This window comes from Aspergillus melleus (assembly GCF_016097325.1).
Source record: "Aspergillus melleus strain CBS 546.65 chromosome Unknown contig3, whole genome shotgun sequence".
Classification (NCBI taxonomy): domain Eukaryota; kingdom Fungi; phylum Ascomycota; class Eurotiomycetes; order Eurotiales; family Aspergillaceae; genus Aspergillus; species Aspergillus melleus.
This window is the reverse complement of record NW_025763372.1, coordinates 1,973,672-1,989,731: the sequence shown is the minus strand read 5'-3', so window position 1 is coordinate 1,989,731 and position 16,060 is coordinate 1,973,672. Positions and strand designations below refer to the sequence as shown.

Here is a 16,060-nt window from a genome sequence, read left to right as displayed (position 1 = left end):
GGGATATCAGGAGGGAAAGAGAGAGATAGAAGGGAGATAGGGGAGGAGGAGGTAAGAGAGGAAATAAGAGAAAAATCGTTAATTCGATCCATGGGAAAAGTAGGTCATCAAAAAAAAGTGAATCAAAAAACTCCTTGGCAGATACAAATCTACCGTGCATCGGGCATCAGACCCATCGTTTACGACTTGTTTTCTTCGGTCGAGGTCTCCTTGGCGGCCTCCTTGGGCTTGGCGGCCTCGCCGGTCTGCTCGCCCTCACCCTTGTTCTTCATGTACTCGTCATAGACGCTCAAGGCCTCGTCGACCTTGGCGCGCAGAGCCTCCTCATCCTCAAGCCTGGAAAAGGGGCAGAATTGTCAGCACGTGGTTCATACGACGCGAGAGAGAAAGGAACAGGGGAGTACAAAAAACTTACAGGCTAAGAAGCTCAGTGTTATCCATCTCCAAAAGCATACCAGTAATCTTACCAGCCAGCTCGGGTTGCTGAGCCTGGATCTTGGGGTAGAGAGCCTCACCAAGCATCTGCTTCTGTTGGGCAGGGGGAGCAGCGGAGAGGGTCTGGCTGTTGACACCACCGGCGGCGGCTTCCTCGCCACGACCAGCGGCGGGCTGAGAAGCGTTCTGTCCGCGACCACCCTGGCCGGGGCGGCCACCCATCTGACCCTGCTGGATGGGCACACCGCCACGACCCTGGCCGTAACCGGGGCCGCGCATGCCCTGGCCCATGTTGGGCATTCCAGGGACCTGGCCGCGACCACCACCGCCACGTCCGAACTGAACCTGAGCCATAGCCTGGGGGTAACCCATGCCGTTAGGCAGGCCACCGGGGCCCTGCATACCCATGGGAATGCCCTGAGCGAAGTTGGGGGGAATCTGCTGGTTGGGACCCATGCCGCGTCCGCCCTGCTGGCCAGGGAAAGGACCGGGGTACTGACCGGGGCGTCCACCGGGGATGCCGGCCATCACCATACCGGGCTGGGGAGGGAAAGCCATACCACCGCGCTGACCACCGGCAGGGATGAAGCCCTGCTGTCCAGGACCGTAGAAAACGGCGGGCTGCATGTACTGTATACGTGATTAGCAAGCTGTGAACAACAAAATCTCGAGACAAGAGATTGTAGAAAAACTTACGGGCTGGGGCATGCCGGCGGCAGCAGCAGCCTGCTGCTGTCTGATGGTGTTGCGAGCCTGGATGCTGGCCTCGAGCTGGCTGCGGCGGACATCCTTGCGCTGGGCCAGAGCAACGTAGAGGGGCTTGCCGTTGACCATGCGCTGGTTCATCTCGGTAACAGCCTTGGAGGCCTCGTCGGGGCTGCTGAAGCAAACGAAACCGAAGCCCTTGCTCTTTCCAAGCAGCTTCTTGTCGCCCTTCTCGGCCTTCTTCTCCTTGTCGCTTTCCTCGGAGGACTCCTTAGGCTTCTCCTCGGACTTCTCAGCCTCGGCGGGCTCGGTCTTCTCGTTCTCCTTGTTGGAGTCCTTCTCCTTCTCCTTCTCGGACTCGGGGGAAGAGGAGCGCTCGGGGTTGGTGTCACGCATGATCTTAGCGGAGGTGATGGTGCCGTAGGGAGCGAAAAGCTCGCGCAGCTTCTCGTCGTCAACGTCGTCCGTGAGGTTCTTCACGTACAGGTTGACACCCTGGTACTTGGAAGCCTTCTCCAGACGGGCGGCCTCGTACTGCTTACGCAGCTCCTCCTCACGCTCGTGCTTCTTCTGGGCACGGCCCACGTAGAGCTTCTGGCTGCGGACATCCTTATCGTTCATCTCTTCGACGGCGGCCTGCGCGCTTTCGTGGGTCGAGAAGTTGACGAAACCGAAGCCACGGCTCTTGCCCTCCTGATCCCGGCTAAGGGTGGCCGAGGTGATCTCACCGAAAGTCTCGAAGAGCTTGCGGAACTCGTCGTCGGTGACCTCGGGGTCAACGTTCTTGATGTAGACGTTGGTGAAGTTGGCCTTCATCTCCTCGAACTTGCTCTGGCGGTCCTTCTTGGAGATGTGGTGGCCGACGAAGACCTTCTTGTCGTTCAGAAGCATGCCGTTAACGTGCTTGATGGCGTTGTTGGCAGCCTCGGCGGTCTCGTAATGCACGAAACCGTAGCCCTTGGAGTTACCGAACTCATCCTGAGCGACCTTGCAGCTGAGAATGTTGCCAAAGGCAGCAAAAGTATCGTGCAGGGCCTTGTTGTCGATGGCGTTGTCCAGGTTCTTGATGAAGACGTTGCCCTGGCCAGTCTTGCGCAGAGCGGGGTCACGCTGGGACCACATGATACGGCAGGGCTTACCCTTGATGAGGGTGTAGTTCAGGTCCTCCAGAGCACGCTCACCGTCGGCAGTGTTGTTGTAGTTGACGTAGGCATATCCCAGAGAGCGTCTGGTGACGGCGTCACGGCAGACACGGATGGAAGCGACCTGGCCAATGGAGGAGAAAAGCTCGTAGAGCATGGCCTCGGTCACGGAGGGGTCGAGTTCACCGACATAGAGGGAAGCCGAGTGAGGTTGAGAGGTGCTGGGGGCGGCCGAGGAGTTCTCAACCGCGGTGACCTCGGGGGCCGCAGCAGGAGTGGTGCTGGTCTCGGGAGTGCCGTTGACAGCGTTGTCGGCGACGGGGGTGGTGGCAGCGTCGGCAGACATTTTGATGATTTGAGGTTTCTTTGGATTTTTGTAGTTTTATTGGATCTGTTTGCAGGCAGGCTGAGATTAGCACGAGATTCTAACCGGTGCAGAGTGGGATGGATAGGCTCTCTTGATAGCAGGAAAGAAAAGTGGACCGAAGTAAGGTAGTTTGCTCGATCCAAGTAGGTAGAACAGACAGTCCAGGACACCGAACCCTGTTGGGTAAATGGTCAAAGGAGAGATGGAGGATGTCTCAACTGTCCCACAACCACCAACACACAAAGCGGGACAAAGCAAAAAAGAACAAGAGCGATCGATCGTGAATACAGCGCGACCGACGAGCGAGTCCAGATCACAGCATCAACATGACAGAGATAGAGCGAGTGAATCAACAAGGGACGAAACGCAACACAGCGAAGACAAACAATCACGATCACCTCGAGATGGGGAGAGAAAGGCGGGCAGCGAAAGAAACAAAACCTTAGGGATCACGCACACACAAGCGGGAAAGAGTCAAATCAAGTATGGAGACTTGGTTTGACAACGTTTCTTTTTCTGGATTTTCCGGGTTTTTTTTTAATATTTTTTTCGATAATTTTCGAAAAAAGAGGATGTAGAAAAGGAATAGGAAGAAGAAAGGATGTGCTGGAGAGGCAGCAGAAAGGGTTTTGGAGGGGGAGGAAGAAAGAAAGAAGGAAAGAAGAAAGGAAAGTGAGGAGGCGGAAGAAAAAAAAATCCTCTTTTTTTATTTTTTAATTTTTCTTTTCTGGAAAAGTCAAAGGAATTTTAATTTTTTTTCTTTCTTTTTGGGTCATGCTTTTTGATTTTTCCCACGGTCTGATTGGGGGAGGGACTCAAACTAGACCCGAACAGGACTAGGGCTGCTGCGTTCTTAGCGGCAAATCACGGGATGCAGTCAGGTGTCGATAGGGCTTATCGCTAGGTACTCATGGTATGAAGGTACGGTGTACTACTATGGAGTATGGAGTAGGTATACTATCAACATTCACCTTACAGTTCTTCGACTGCATCATTCACTCTCTCTCCCTTTCACCACCTACTTTCTATGTGCGATTCATGTCCGTCTCACCTATCCTATCAATTTCAACTCAAATCAAATCCGGCCCCCGAGTTGACCGCGTAGAGAAGCTTCTCCCGTAGTGCGGTAGCGCTGCTATAACGGGGTAGCTTGAGGAGATTCACGCAGGTGCTGGTACTAGGCAGTCGTTCTTGGTCCTCGCTGGAGTCTCGAATGCTAAATCGCGGATTCAGATGGCCAAATCCGAGCAGGGGCGCCCGCGGAGTGGAGGTCACGAAACGGAGCACTTTCTGTCGTTCCTCGTTGCTCATCTTCTCCATGACTTCCCAGAACAGCTTGATCGTCGGGTGCTCTTCCTTATCGTCGCCGATCACGTATACGCCCCCGTACAGCGTATGCCGTCGCAGGTCCGACACGTCGATGTCGCCCGACTCGCCGCTAACCAGTGTCTGGAGTTCCGCCTGGTTGAACATGGACAGCCACGAGGGCTGGATGACCTGACCCAAACCTTGAAGGAAGGCGTTGGTTTGGAGAGCCGGTTGCACCTGAAGACGGTACCGCGCGATGTAGGAAATATACACAAGTCGGTTTTGGTTCGTCACAGGAATGTCGGATCCGTGGCTTTTCAGATCTCTTGTGATGGTGCGACTAGTCGAATCGGGGAGGGAAATCGTGTCGCTGACCGTGAAGTTCAGGGAGAAGTCCTCTACATCGCCGGGGTAATTCTTCAATTGCAGCTAAATTTCCGATGCCAGTCAGCCATTCAGTCCTGCTCCGCTCAACGAGAAGCTAATCTCGCGATTCACTTACCAATCCCTGGTAAAGCCCCTGGTCCAAGTCCTTCAGGTCGTTGAGGTTGGCGCGGTAGGCGGTTTCCCTCTGTGCCGATCCCGTGCCGCCGGTCAGGGCCCATTTCAGTAGGAAGAACGGCGCAAAATTGACATCGACCAGGATGCCCTCGTAGAGACACTTTCCGATGACTCGCCCCAAAAATTCATACCGTCGAAGCAAATCACGAACCTGCTCACTCCATTCCGGGCTGTTCTCGACGAAGCCGGTCCGTCTCAGGAACTCTCGGCGCTGCTCAACGGCGGCTGGATTAGGGTAGAGCAGGTGTTGATCATTCTCTTCGAAAAGAGTTAGTGCACTCGTGGATTTGAAAGCCTCGTTGGTCACGCTGGTGAGGAACTCTTTCGTCACGCCACCGCCGTCAATTCCCGCCTCGGCCGTGTTGAATTTGTCGATGAACGTAATTTGGATCGGCTCCTTCAACCCCTCTCCTAGTTCGTAAAACTGGTCAAAGGCGTCGTCAAAGACGCTCTCGCGTCGGATGTTCGCATGATGCCGACCCAAGATATCCTGCACGGCCGGATGCCCATCGATCATGCGTCCCATGGACGCGTGGGCCACGGACATGCGCCATGAGTCCGGATCAATGAATCCTTGCCGTCTGCGCATTTGATCTCTGAAGATGAATTCTCGAAATATCTGAACGCGGGTGGTGAAAGGGATAAAGAACGGCATGTTCCGCAAAATCTCCAGTCTCGGGGCCACGGCCTCCAGCTGCTTTCTTCGGGCGGCCTGCTGCTGCCGCCGTCGCAGGGCTTCGATTCGGCGAGTTTGCTGGGCACGACCGGTACCGATTAGGCCCGGTGAAGGCTCGTAGTAGGAATCGCCCATTAAGTCGTCCTGCTCGTCATCTTCATCCTCGTCCTGGAGTTGGTGTCGGTTCTCTTCTTCTGCAACGACAGCAGGGATGAAGCCCTCCATATCAAAGCGATTCGTCATCAGCCAATGCCCGTCGGGAAGGAATTTCCGCCGCGAATCGCGCTCATGAATCATTCTCAATAGACCCGTAACGAGACCCTTGAAATAATCGAGCGGAATACCAGTCACTCCGGCCAGGCCCTTTTCTTTGTTCTTCATCTCCAGATCCCTGACACTTGTGACGGAATCGGAGGGTGGGGTTAAAGAGCTGAAGTAATTGCGAATGCTGCCAGGTTCCTGGGTGGGCTGCTGTTCATTCAAGTCTGCCGAGTTCCAGTACAAGGTGAAAGCGAGATTCTTGAGGAACACCGTCATATCTTTAATATCGTTCAGTGGTAGGGCACTCTCCTTAGTCCAGGACACGCGCGTGTTCGACGACGCAGTGAACGACGACTCGCTCGAAAAGAATTCCTCGTCGTCCATCACTTTCAGAACAAATGTATAAAGCTCGAGGAAAAGCAGGATGATCGTCCATTCTTCATCTCTCTCGTTCTGAGAGAGGGCCGACAGCCTAGAATCGGTCGACTCCACAGCAGGCTTCAACAGAGACAGAACCTTTGTTGAATCTTGGCAGATAGCTGCAAATATTCTACTAGACCGAGATGCATGCCAGAAGTATTTGATAGCCGGAATCCGCGATCCCGAAAGATCTCCGGTCTGATCACTCGAATTGGCCGACCCTAGGTACAACCACATGCGGATATCGTCGCCCCGCCGGGGGAACACTCGCAGAAGGGTTAAAGCATACGTAGCCAGAATTTTGGCCTCCCGCGAAGCGTCCGACTGCACATCGGCAAGATCACCCTGCGACAAGTGCGTAGACTGGAGCTGGGAGAGGAGGCCGGTGATACTCGCCTGGTTGATAAGACTGACAAGCTGATCCTTGACGAATGGATGTAAAGGCGCTCTCTGGGACGGGTCGTCCAGCTCAGGGGCGTCGTCAAAGTCCAGTCGCCGCGAGATATACACAGCCGTGGAATTCAACAATTCGGAGACAACCTGGACAAAGCCGGGCTCTGAGGCTTGAAGTCCGGCATGGCCGCCCAGAGCATATCGGTGGAAGAAAATGAAGTAAGCAAGCAGCCAGAGACGGGACTCTACATCGTCCGTGCCCTGGGGCCGCTCTCTGAACTGCGACTGTAGAGGACCCAACGCAGACGTGAGCAGTTTATAATTGATGTTATTTGCCAAGTCATCCAGCGACTTGAGATGGGCGGTCAGATCGGGGATTGTCAGGTAGCTCCTGGCAAACCATTCATAGGCCGTGAGGGTCTCCGACGTGATCGGTCGCAGCAGTGCCAGCACACTTTGAGCCAGGTCCTCAGTGGACACAGCGAATCTGCCGGAGATGTCTTTGATATTCCTGGTGAGGTGGCCCACAACAGCGTAGTATTCTCGGGCTGTTCGTGCCACTTCTTTGGGTATTAAGCCCGTGAGGAACCCCAGCAGCTCAAGCAAAGGGCGCATGGCAAACGCCGGCATCGTCGACGAAGGAGCTGCGTGAAGCATGCGCAGGGTCAGCCGTGCCAGACGCTTCAGCGGAGTCATCCATTCTCCTTCAGTGGCAATGGTCGGCAGCTCCTTCCATGTCTTTTGGAATGAACTCGAAAATGCCACCGAACGAACAATATCGCTGCTATTCCACGGCTCCAGGAACTGAACCAGTAGTCGCAGCTGTGCCCAGCAATCTGCCGCCGTTTCGTATGCAATAGGGGGCGGCATGACACCATCCGAACTCTCTGCCAGCTCTTCGAAGCGAGGAGCAGTTTGGATCCTCTGTGCCTCAGCTGCATCCCACTCTAATCGCCATCTCCCTCGCGTTATCTTCCTGCTCCGATAACCCCGCCATGTCCGCTGGACCACTCGACTTGCGCCCAGTCGTTCCCTTTCCTGTTGTCTGAGAAGTCGCTCTTGCTGCGCGATGGCTAGAGTGTTCTGCGAGCCGGAAGCATGGGGATTCTGTCGACCGGAGGGAGTTGCGGCGAACGGGTTGTTATTGCGAGCTCCGAGATTAACTTGCCGGGGACGGCGGGAGTTACCCGTGAATGATTGGAACATAGCTTTCGGCTCGATGCGCGGAGAGGATTCAGAGGTCGGTTGGGATGAGGAAAACCCTTATTCATGAACTAAAAAGGGCACTTCTGGAAAGGAAGAAGTAGGATGGCAGCATCTCCATGCCGCAACGTAAGGATGGGCAGCGCTCGGGTCTCGTAAGCGTTGGGTTTGAGATGAGGGAGGTTTTTGGGCCATGACGGGATTGACGATCGATCGCTGAGCTTCCGGCCAGCTTCTACACTTCGGCACACGCACTTTACCCGGCAGGGCCGACGGAACATGTCCCGCCCAGAAGATTATTGCCACGCACAAGACGCCACATCGAACGATCCAGTGTTTGGTATTAATCAGTTGGCATTTTGTTTGAATTCCATTGAGATGGAGGTGCTCCATTGGCAGTCGTCACATCATAAATATGTCCTGGTGAGTTGGTGGGGGTTCACTCTTCACGCGGATATATTTATAGTCATAGTCTACTTGTCATGAACATAGATACTAGATATGACCGATGATCAACCCAGTCAACCGTTTCTGAAACCTCTATTTCCATAGTAGGGTAGATCTAAGTCAAAACAAAAAAAGTAAAAGAGAAAAAAAAAAAAAAAAGTAGTTCCTGAAATGCTAGAACCAAAAGACGCCAGGACCCAATAAACAGATCAGAATCTCCCGGTGACACAAAAGACGGAGGCCATAGCTCCTACATGAATATGTCCAGTTGGGCCACCTTATCCGGACATATAATATACATATCATACAAACGATGGTTGCGAGACGAGCCGATGGAAGCGCAGAGACGGCAACGCGTACCTCTTCCACTGTATGTTCCAGGTTATGAAGGGTCATGGCGTAACCAAGAGTGCCGCTGTCCTCGCCTCAGTTCTCGCAGTCAATTCCTCCCATCCACCCACAAAATCCATGAGTCGTTTATTGCCGGGTTGAGACGGTTTCGCTCGTCGCTTGTTCTTGTTCAAGTCGCTCCTGCTCAAGAACCTCAGGGCCGTTGTCGGATGCCCACATGTCCAAGTATTCCTTCCCTTCGAAGGGCTTTTGCGCAGCGATTATCGTGCCGTTCCGCTCCAGATCCTTGATGTATTTGCCCTTGGTCGGGGCCATGCGTTTCGTCACGAACGGGGTAAGCTGTCAAGCACACGTCAGCCTTCAATCCTTATGCCTCTCAAAAGTCCCCGACTCTTCAATCGGTATCGTACCTTGAACTCATCCAGGTTCTCCGGAACCGCATAGGTGCGGACTTTCTTCCAGTCAATCACGTAGGTGCCGTTCTTTGCGAAGTAACCCATGGAGCCGGACCGGTTTCCCTTATAATAACCGCCGTTGACCTGCTTGGTGGTCAGGCGCAAACGCGCCATCATCGGTTGCGAAGGCTTGAACATCGTGACGAGGAGCTTGGAGGTGCGATTAATTCTAGAGGACGCACTCGGCCGCGTTGCGGAGGACTTGACTATGGGATTCCACAAGAGTTTCGGAGGTCGGAAGAAAGATCTGAAAAAGGCGGGCGGCGCTAGTGAGCTCCGCGCTCCGCCAAGATTCTTCCCTTCTCTTTTTTTTTTTTTTTTTTGCCCGTCAAGACTAACAAAAAATCATTTACAAATTCCTGCCCAATTCTTGTTTTCGATTGCCACGGAGCGTCGGCTGGCGCTGCTGGAACACCTGATCCCACTCTACCATTCAAATCATTATACTCTATTTGGACTTGTTTGAGAGAGAACGCCCGCAACCATGCCTCGCAGGCAAACCCAGTTGCGCGGCCCTAAGGACCAGTCCTTCAAGAAGCAACAGCCGAAGAGAAAAAGCCGCCAGGCCCTGGATGCCTTTGCTATCGCCGAGAGTGAACTCCCTTATAAACCGAAGATCCGACGGAATCGACTAGGCAACGACGATGATTTGATCAAGCGCAAGCGACACTCCGGCGGCCAGGATGACGTGGACGACGACTCCGATGGACCCGATAACAAGCGCCGTCGCACTCGCGACGAAGGCGGCGAGTTCGATGAGAATGCCGGCAGTGACGGCGAAGGACACCGTTGGAGGATAGGAGAGGTTGACAGTGACAACGACAGTGATTTGGACAGTGACGAAGCCATGGGTTCTAGCGATGAGGAAAGATTCGAGGGTTTTACTTTCCGCGGAAGCTCAAAAAACCAAAACCAGCCCAAGAAGAAAACCGCGGAGACGAAGAAGCGCGCCCGTAAAGTTACGTTGTCCGAGGATACAGAAGAGTCAGAAGAAGAGGAAGACGAGGAGGAAGATGAGGATGACCTCGGAGAAGATGCCATCGATCTGACTACCGCCTGGGATATGAACGTGGCCGAGGAGGAAGAGGAAGCTGCGGCGGCAGCCAAGGCAAAGAAGGCCGCTGCAGGAGAAGACTCGGATGAAGCCGACTCCGAAAGCGAGGAAGCCAGCGATTCCGACGAGGAAAGTGAACTGTCCATGTCCGATGACGAAATGAACGGCGACGATGAGCTTGGACTCTCAAAACTACAGAACTTTGTGAACTCGATGGAACCGGAATCTACCAAAAAGTCCACTAAAAAGACCTTTGGCGGACAAGAGCATGCCAATCCGACCGAGTTTGGGTTGACGTCTACTAAAAAACTCACCGTTGCCGACCTTTTGCCATCAATTACGGATTCCCGCCTGAAGAACTCCCTGAAGCATGTGGACTCTGAAGCCTCGTCTAAAAAGCCGTCATCCGGCATCCCGGGAAAATTGGATGCTCCTCTTCCCAAGCGCCAACAGGACCGGCTGGACCGTGAAGCGGCCTACGAGAAAAGCAAAGAAACATTGAATCGCTGGCTGGACACGGTCAAGGCAAACCGACGAGCCGAGCACCTAATATTTCCCCTTCCCGACCCCGAGGGTCAGCAGGTCCATCGCATGGGCCCTACCCAACCTCGGAACGATCTCGAGAGTACCATCCAGAATATTCTTGTGGAGAGTGGTCTTGCTGAAAACAACGAGAAAGATGGCGAGAAACAGATGCAAGAATTCGAAGAGCTACAAGCCCGGAAATTGCCCATTGAGGAAATTCGCGCTCGTCGGGCGGAGCTGCGGAAGCGACGTGATCTGCTGTTCAGAGAAGAGGTGCGGGCAAAGCGCATTAAGAAAATCAAAAGCAAATCGTACCGTCGCGTGCACCGGAAGGAGCGCGAGAAGCTGGAGCAGCAGGAACGGCAGGCTCTCCTTGAAGCTGGGGTCGATATGGATGAACAAGATAAGGAGGCCAACGACCGCCGGAGAGCCGAGGCTAGAATGGGCTCGAAGCACAAAGAGAGCAAATGGGCCAAGAGTCTGAAACAGACCGGACGGACGGCGTGGGATGAGGATGCCCGACTTGGTGCAGCCGACCTCGCCCAAAAAGAGGAAGAGCTGCGCAAGAGAATCGAAGGCAAGCGTGTTACCAACGGTGATGAGGATTATCTCGGGTCATCGAGCTCGGAATCTGAGGACGACGACGATCCTTGGGATGAGGAGGCTGGCGCCGAGAAGGAAAAGCGCAAAATCCACCAAAAGTTGAAAGAGCTGGAAGGTGATGAAGATGCCGAGCTTGAGGCCAAGGGCCCCCATGCCAACTTGTTCTCCATGAAATTCATGCAGAATGCCGAGGCCGCTCGCAAGGCCCAGAACGATGCTGAAGTCCGGCAGCTCAACCGACAGCTTCACGGAGAGGAGTCCCAGTCAGAAGCTGAGTCTGAAGTCGGTCGGCGCAAGTTTGGCCAGTCAGAAAACAACAAGTCGGCCAAGGGAAGTAATACAAAACAACTTAACCGCAACGAATTTGAAGAGGCCCCGGGTTCCGACGACGAAGAGGCCCACAGACAAGGCGCCGATGAGGACGTCGATATCGTTGTTGATCGTCCTGACAAAAAGAAACCGGCTCGTTCCGAAAACAAGTCCCGCGGTCGTCCCGCAGGTGGTCTTTCGGAGCAAAAGGAAGAAGACGATTCGGAGGAAAATCCATGGCTGGTTCAGACGAATCGAAACAACCGTCGCACAACGGCGAATGACTCGCAGCAAACCGTTGACATCGCGGTGAATGATGCCCAACCCAAGAACTCAGGACCCAAGAGTTCTTCCAAGAACCAAAAGACGGCGGCCGCTGCCCCGAAGAGCCAACAAGCGGACGAAGACAACGATAGCGACGAGGAAAGTGTCCCCGTGCTCCTCAAGAACCATGATCTCGTGAAGAGAGCATTCGCTGGGGATGAGGTTGTACAAGACTTCGAAGACGAGAAGATGGACACGATTAAGGATGAAGGCGACCAGGTGATTGACAATACCATGCCCGGCTGGGGCAGCTGGGCGGGCGATGGCGTGAGCAAGAAACAGCAAAAGCGCCAGAAGCGTTCGATCACCACTGTCGAGGGTGTGAAGCCCGAAAACCGAAAGGATGCCAAACTATCTCGTGTCATCATTAACGAGAAACGAATCCAGAAGGTAAGGATGATCCCAGTTTAACATATTTCTCCGTTCCCCTGTACTCGATCACCCGATACTAACCCGGCTGTCTTCAATGCTCTAGAACAAGAAGTACTTGGCAACTCAACTTCCTCACCCCTTCGAGACTCGGCAGCAGTACGAGAGATCGTTGCGTCTGCCTATCGGCCCCGAGTGGTCTACCAAGGAGACTTTCCAAGGCGCAACCAAGCCTCGCGTGATGATCAAGCAGGGCATCATCAAGCCGATGGAGAAGCCCACGATATGATCTTGCTCGGCCTGTTGACCGCAACTAAGTTATTGGCATTTGCGACTGACAAGAAACGAAGTCAAGCGATGCCATGGGATGCCGATCTTTTCCTGCGTTCTCTTCTTAGTTTCTGTGCTTTATGCCTATCATATTTATAGATTTGGATCGTGTGACGGTCCTCGGTTGAGATGATACCATCAAAAAAGGTTATTGTGATGCTTAATTAGAGGTTTATACTCGATCCACACCGTAGTAGGTGCCTGACTGCCTGGGGGATGGCCGGCAACTCATCCTCTCTGATTTATACAGTTTACACCGCCCGGGAGGAACAGGTGGTCTGTTGGGTTCTGGGTCCGGAGTTATTTGATAATTTTAATTTGACTGTGGCGCCGGTCCAGTTAGCATCGGACGGTTTCAGTAGTGGTTCAAACCACTGGAAACTGCAAAATGTCTCATGCAGGCAGGTGGGGACGCCATTGTGGCAGTGCCAACCTTGGCGGGGACCTCGTCATCTGTGATCTCGCTTTGAGTTTGAGTTTTTGAGGGTGGTGGTACGGAAGAGGGGGAAATTGATCGGAAGTATTCATCAGGAGTAGTTTTACATACTTGTCTATCCGTATATAGGAGTAAGAATTCCGGGTATGTATACTCCGTAGCGCCTACATACATCGGACATCAGACATGAGACAAAAGATGATGAGACATCTGCATAGTTCTCCGGTGGAGCCAGACTCGTCTCAGTCGGGAATGGCCTGAAGGGGAAGGTTTGCATCCTTCCCGTTTGGGACAATACTATGCCCGATACAGTCAGCCACTAGTCCCGACGGAGCAAGCAAGCTGTTTGCGAGCCCGCGACCAGCCTTTTTATTATTATTATTCATTTCTTATGCCAGCTCGCTAACTCTCAACTTCTCAAGTCTCAAGTCATTGGCCGTCGTTATTGTCTCTGATGCGTGGCCAGCGTTGAATTGTTTTGGCTGCATCTCTGTTGGGCATCATCCTTTCTCTTCCTCTGCTATCGTCAACCCCGTCAACGTCACCATTCGGCCATCAGGTTGCTTAGGTTTGGCGGACGACCAAATTCCAGATAAAAAGCAACCACCCCCCCGGTCTCTTGCCCAGACTTGGTCAAAGTCTTAGCCTGTACCAGGGACTCTCGCTCTTATGCACTTGCTTGCTCATCCCTGAACGTTGAATGATTAAATCTGAGGCTGTGCTCTCGGCGCTATTCTTCTACATTTCCAGGTTCAGAAAATGTATACTCCACTAATGCGGCCCCCCATCAGTCCTGTCTGGTGCGCTAGACTAACCATTCTGTAACAGAAGGATCCCTGGAATGACCGGAATCTTGTCCAACTCGAGCCACTCTTGATTTGCGATTTGCGATTTGCGACACAATTGAGCCGTTCATTTCCCCTCTTACGGGTTTGCTAACCTTTTTTGGGAAAAGAAAAAGAAAAAATCATCCAAGATCAAAGATACTTTCTTTACCCGACAAGCCACACCACCATCACACTTCCCCCCCCCACTCCAGATTAGTTCGCCAATTGATCCTTCCTTTGGTCCCGTCTCAAGAGTCCAAGACTTGAAAGACCCCCATTGATCATTTGCTCGATACTGCTGAGTGTGGTTCCGGATTGTCACACCTACGCCACCGTCCTTCCCGATGTGTACGTGCTAGAGATCTCCCTTCTCCAATTCCATCACCATTACCTCTTTCTTCTCTATTTTCTTTTCTTTTCCCTCACCCACTCATAATTCCTTCTTTTGACTTCTCCATACCATCACCCTTTTTGCTCTTCATCTTTCTGGGCCTCCTGTGGTACAGTTGGTTGGTTTTACTCCTTCCTCTCCTTAATCATTTACCTTTCCTTAATCTTGCGCTGCTTCCCACTATTAACCTTTTTGCGCACCCTCCCCCATTGGCCCGTTGCGTTGAATTTGTAAATGTTTCTTGTATAAATTCTTTTCCTTTTATCTTCGACGCTATTTCTGGGGTGTAGCCCCCATTGCAGCTTTCTCACGGCTATTCTAGTTGTCTGCACTGAGAAGGAGGAAGAGAAGAGGCTAATTATTCTCGCGGTCATTCCGTATAGCGTCGAAGAATTTTCGCTCTAATTTCCGAAGTTATAGCTGGGGGTCTAGACGGACAATGACGGGGCTGTCAGGAAATGGTTCTTCGGAGCCCAATGAAAGAGAAGCTTTGATCAGCGATATCAATCGAGCTAACTCAGGACTTCGTCCCCGACACAAACATCGCCGCCATTGGAGTTACTGGCCGGCGCAAGCAGTTCACTTGACATGGTCCACCCTCGTTCGAGACTATGTCAACCTGCTCCTCGTTTTCGTCCCCCTGGGTATCATCGCTGGGGCCCTCCATTGGGACAGTACCGTGATATTCGCCCTCAACTTCATGGCTATCATTCCGCTTGCTTCCCTGCTGAGCTTTGCGACCGAAGAGCTGGCAGCTACTATGGGCCAGGCTTTGGGTGGACTGATGAATGCCACATTCGGTAACGCGGTAGAGCTGATCGTATGTACTCTTCTTTCCTCCTTCGCTGCATGGTTGGGCGTTCAGCTGACCATTTGGACAATCTCTAGGTCAGTATCATTGCCCTCAAAGATAAACAGATCCGCGTGGTCCAGGCCAGCATGCTTGGTAGTATCCTATCCAACATTCTACTTGTGCTCGGCTGCTGCTTTTTTGTTGGCGGTCTTCGTTACTCCGAGCAAACCTTCAACAGCACGGTTGCGTCGACGATGTCTTCTCTCATGACGGTTGCATCGGCTTCCCTCATTATCCCCGCAACGCTTTACGCCTCCCTTTCGTCGTCCACAAACTCGAAGGAAACTCAAAAGAATATCCTCATTCTGTCTCACGGGACAGCCATCATCCTTCTGATTCTTTACGTCATGTATCTTTACTTCCAACTCAAGACCCACGCGGAACTCTTCGAGGAAGCCAACTCCGACAACGATGCAGAAAATCAAGGCCAGGACTCGGGGGAAGCTGAAGAGGAGCACCTGCTCAGTCCGTGGGCTGCTACAGTAGCTTTGGTCATTGTGACAATTTTTGTGGCCATCTGTGCCGACTATCTTGTCGGTAGCATCGATAGCATCGTGGAAAAGACGGGCATGAGCCGAACCTTCATCGGTCTGATCCTTATCCCTATCGTTGGAAACGCTGCGGAGCATGTCACGGCGGTGGTCGTTGCTTGGAAAGGCAAGATGGATCTTGCCATTGGGGTTGCCGTCGGGAGCAGTCTGCAGATTGCCCTTTTCGTGACTCCGTTCCTTGTCATCCTAGGCTGGATCATGAACATCGAGATGACCCTTCATTTCCATATTTTCGAAACCGTTGCCTTCTTCATATCCGGCCTGGTTGTGACCTTCCTGATTCAGGACGGAAAGTCCAACTACCTTGAGGGCGGGCTATGTTTGGGAATGTATGTCGTGGCACCTTCCATATTACCCCTCTTTTCCCCTCATCTTAGAGGCTGTTCTGAACATGTTGATTGATTTAAACTGACTTCGTTCTTCGTTCTTAGGTATGTCATTCTGGCACTTGCCTTCTACGTCTACCCGGATAATGTGAATGAAGACGCTCTCTTCAACCCTTGAGTGCCCTGCGATGTGTTCTACAGAACCGCAAAGTGCCACCTACGTCTACACATTGTGCATACCGCACTTTTTTCTTTTATCTCTGTTTCTGTTGCATGTCTTGGCCTGGTCGGTCCAAATTTCTCATTTAACCCGATGTGGTCTCGCACTTCTCTTCTTGATCTGCGCAGCCATCGAAATCTTCTATCGCTCCTTAGTGCCTCAGGCTCTCCTTATGACGGCTGGTTGTCAACGGTGGGCTTTTTTTCTTTACAACCTTT

General features: G+C 52.7%; 5 protein-coding genes across 6 annotated transcripts; 2 read left to right on the top strand and 3 right to left on the bottom strand.

Annotated features, from left to right (window-relative positions):
- Positions 1-179: 179 nt before the first annotated feature.
- Positions 180-2,628, bottom strand: pab1 (polyadenylate-binding protein; the record flags this gene model as incomplete). The annotated part of the gene is made up of 3 exons (XM_046087420.1): positions 180-336; positions 416-1,065; positions 1,132-2,628. The coding sequence occupies 3 exons, from the start codon at positions 2,626-2,628 to the stop codon at positions 180-182; spliced, it is 2,304 nt and encodes a 767-aa protein (XP_045943387.1).
- Positions 2,629-3,418: 790 nt separating this feature from the next.
- HUL5 lies at positions 3,419-7,793 on the bottom strand. Of its 2 annotated transcripts, XM_046087418.1 has the most exons (2): positions 4,460-7,793; positions 3,419-4,386 (listed from the first exon to the last, which is right to left on the bottom strand). In XM_046087418.1, exons 1-2 carry the CDS (start codon positions 7,472-7,474, stop codon positions 3,715-3,717), a joined length of 3,687 nt encoding a protein of 1,228 aa, XP_045943385.1. In that variant the 5' UTR covers positions 7,475-7,793; the 3' UTR covers positions 3,419-3,714. The 2 variants fall into 2 exon arrangements, with proteins under 2 accessions (XP_045943385.1, XP_045943386.1); XM_046087419.1 differs by having other exon boundaries at positions 3,419-7,793.
- Positions 7,794-8,395: 602 nt separating this feature from the next.
- MRPL27 (mitochondrial 54S ribosomal protein mL41) lies at positions 8,396-8,862 on the bottom strand (the record flags this gene model as incomplete). The annotated part of the gene is made up of 2 exons (XM_046087417.1): positions 8,396-8,608; positions 8,680-8,862. 2 exons carry the CDS (start codon positions 8,860-8,862, stop codon positions 8,396-8,398), a joined length of 396 nt encoding a protein of 131 aa, XP_045943384.1.
- Positions 8,863-8,953: 91 nt separating this feature from the next.
- LDX57_005730 (UTP14 family protein) lies at positions 8,954-12,665 on the top strand. The gene is made up of 2 exons (XM_046087416.1): positions 8,954-11,929; positions 12,015-12,665. Exons 1-2 carry the CDS (start codon positions 9,209-9,211, stop codon positions 12,195-12,197), a joined length of 2,904 nt encoding a protein of 967 aa, XP_045943383.1. The 5' UTR covers positions 8,954-9,208; the 3' UTR covers positions 12,198-12,665.
- A 1,666-nt stretch (positions 12,666-14,331) lies between these two features.
- VCX1 (Vacuolar membrane antiporter) lies at positions 14,332-15,800 on the top strand (the record flags this gene model as incomplete). Its single annotated transcript, XM_046087415.1, has 3 exons — positions 14,332-14,712; positions 14,781-15,625; positions 15,728-15,800. The coding sequence occupies 3 exons, from the start codon at positions 14,332-14,334 to the stop codon at positions 15,798-15,800; spliced, it is 1,299 nt and encodes a 432-aa protein (XP_045943382.1).
- Between the last annotated feature and the right edge of the window lie 260 nt (positions 15,801-16,060).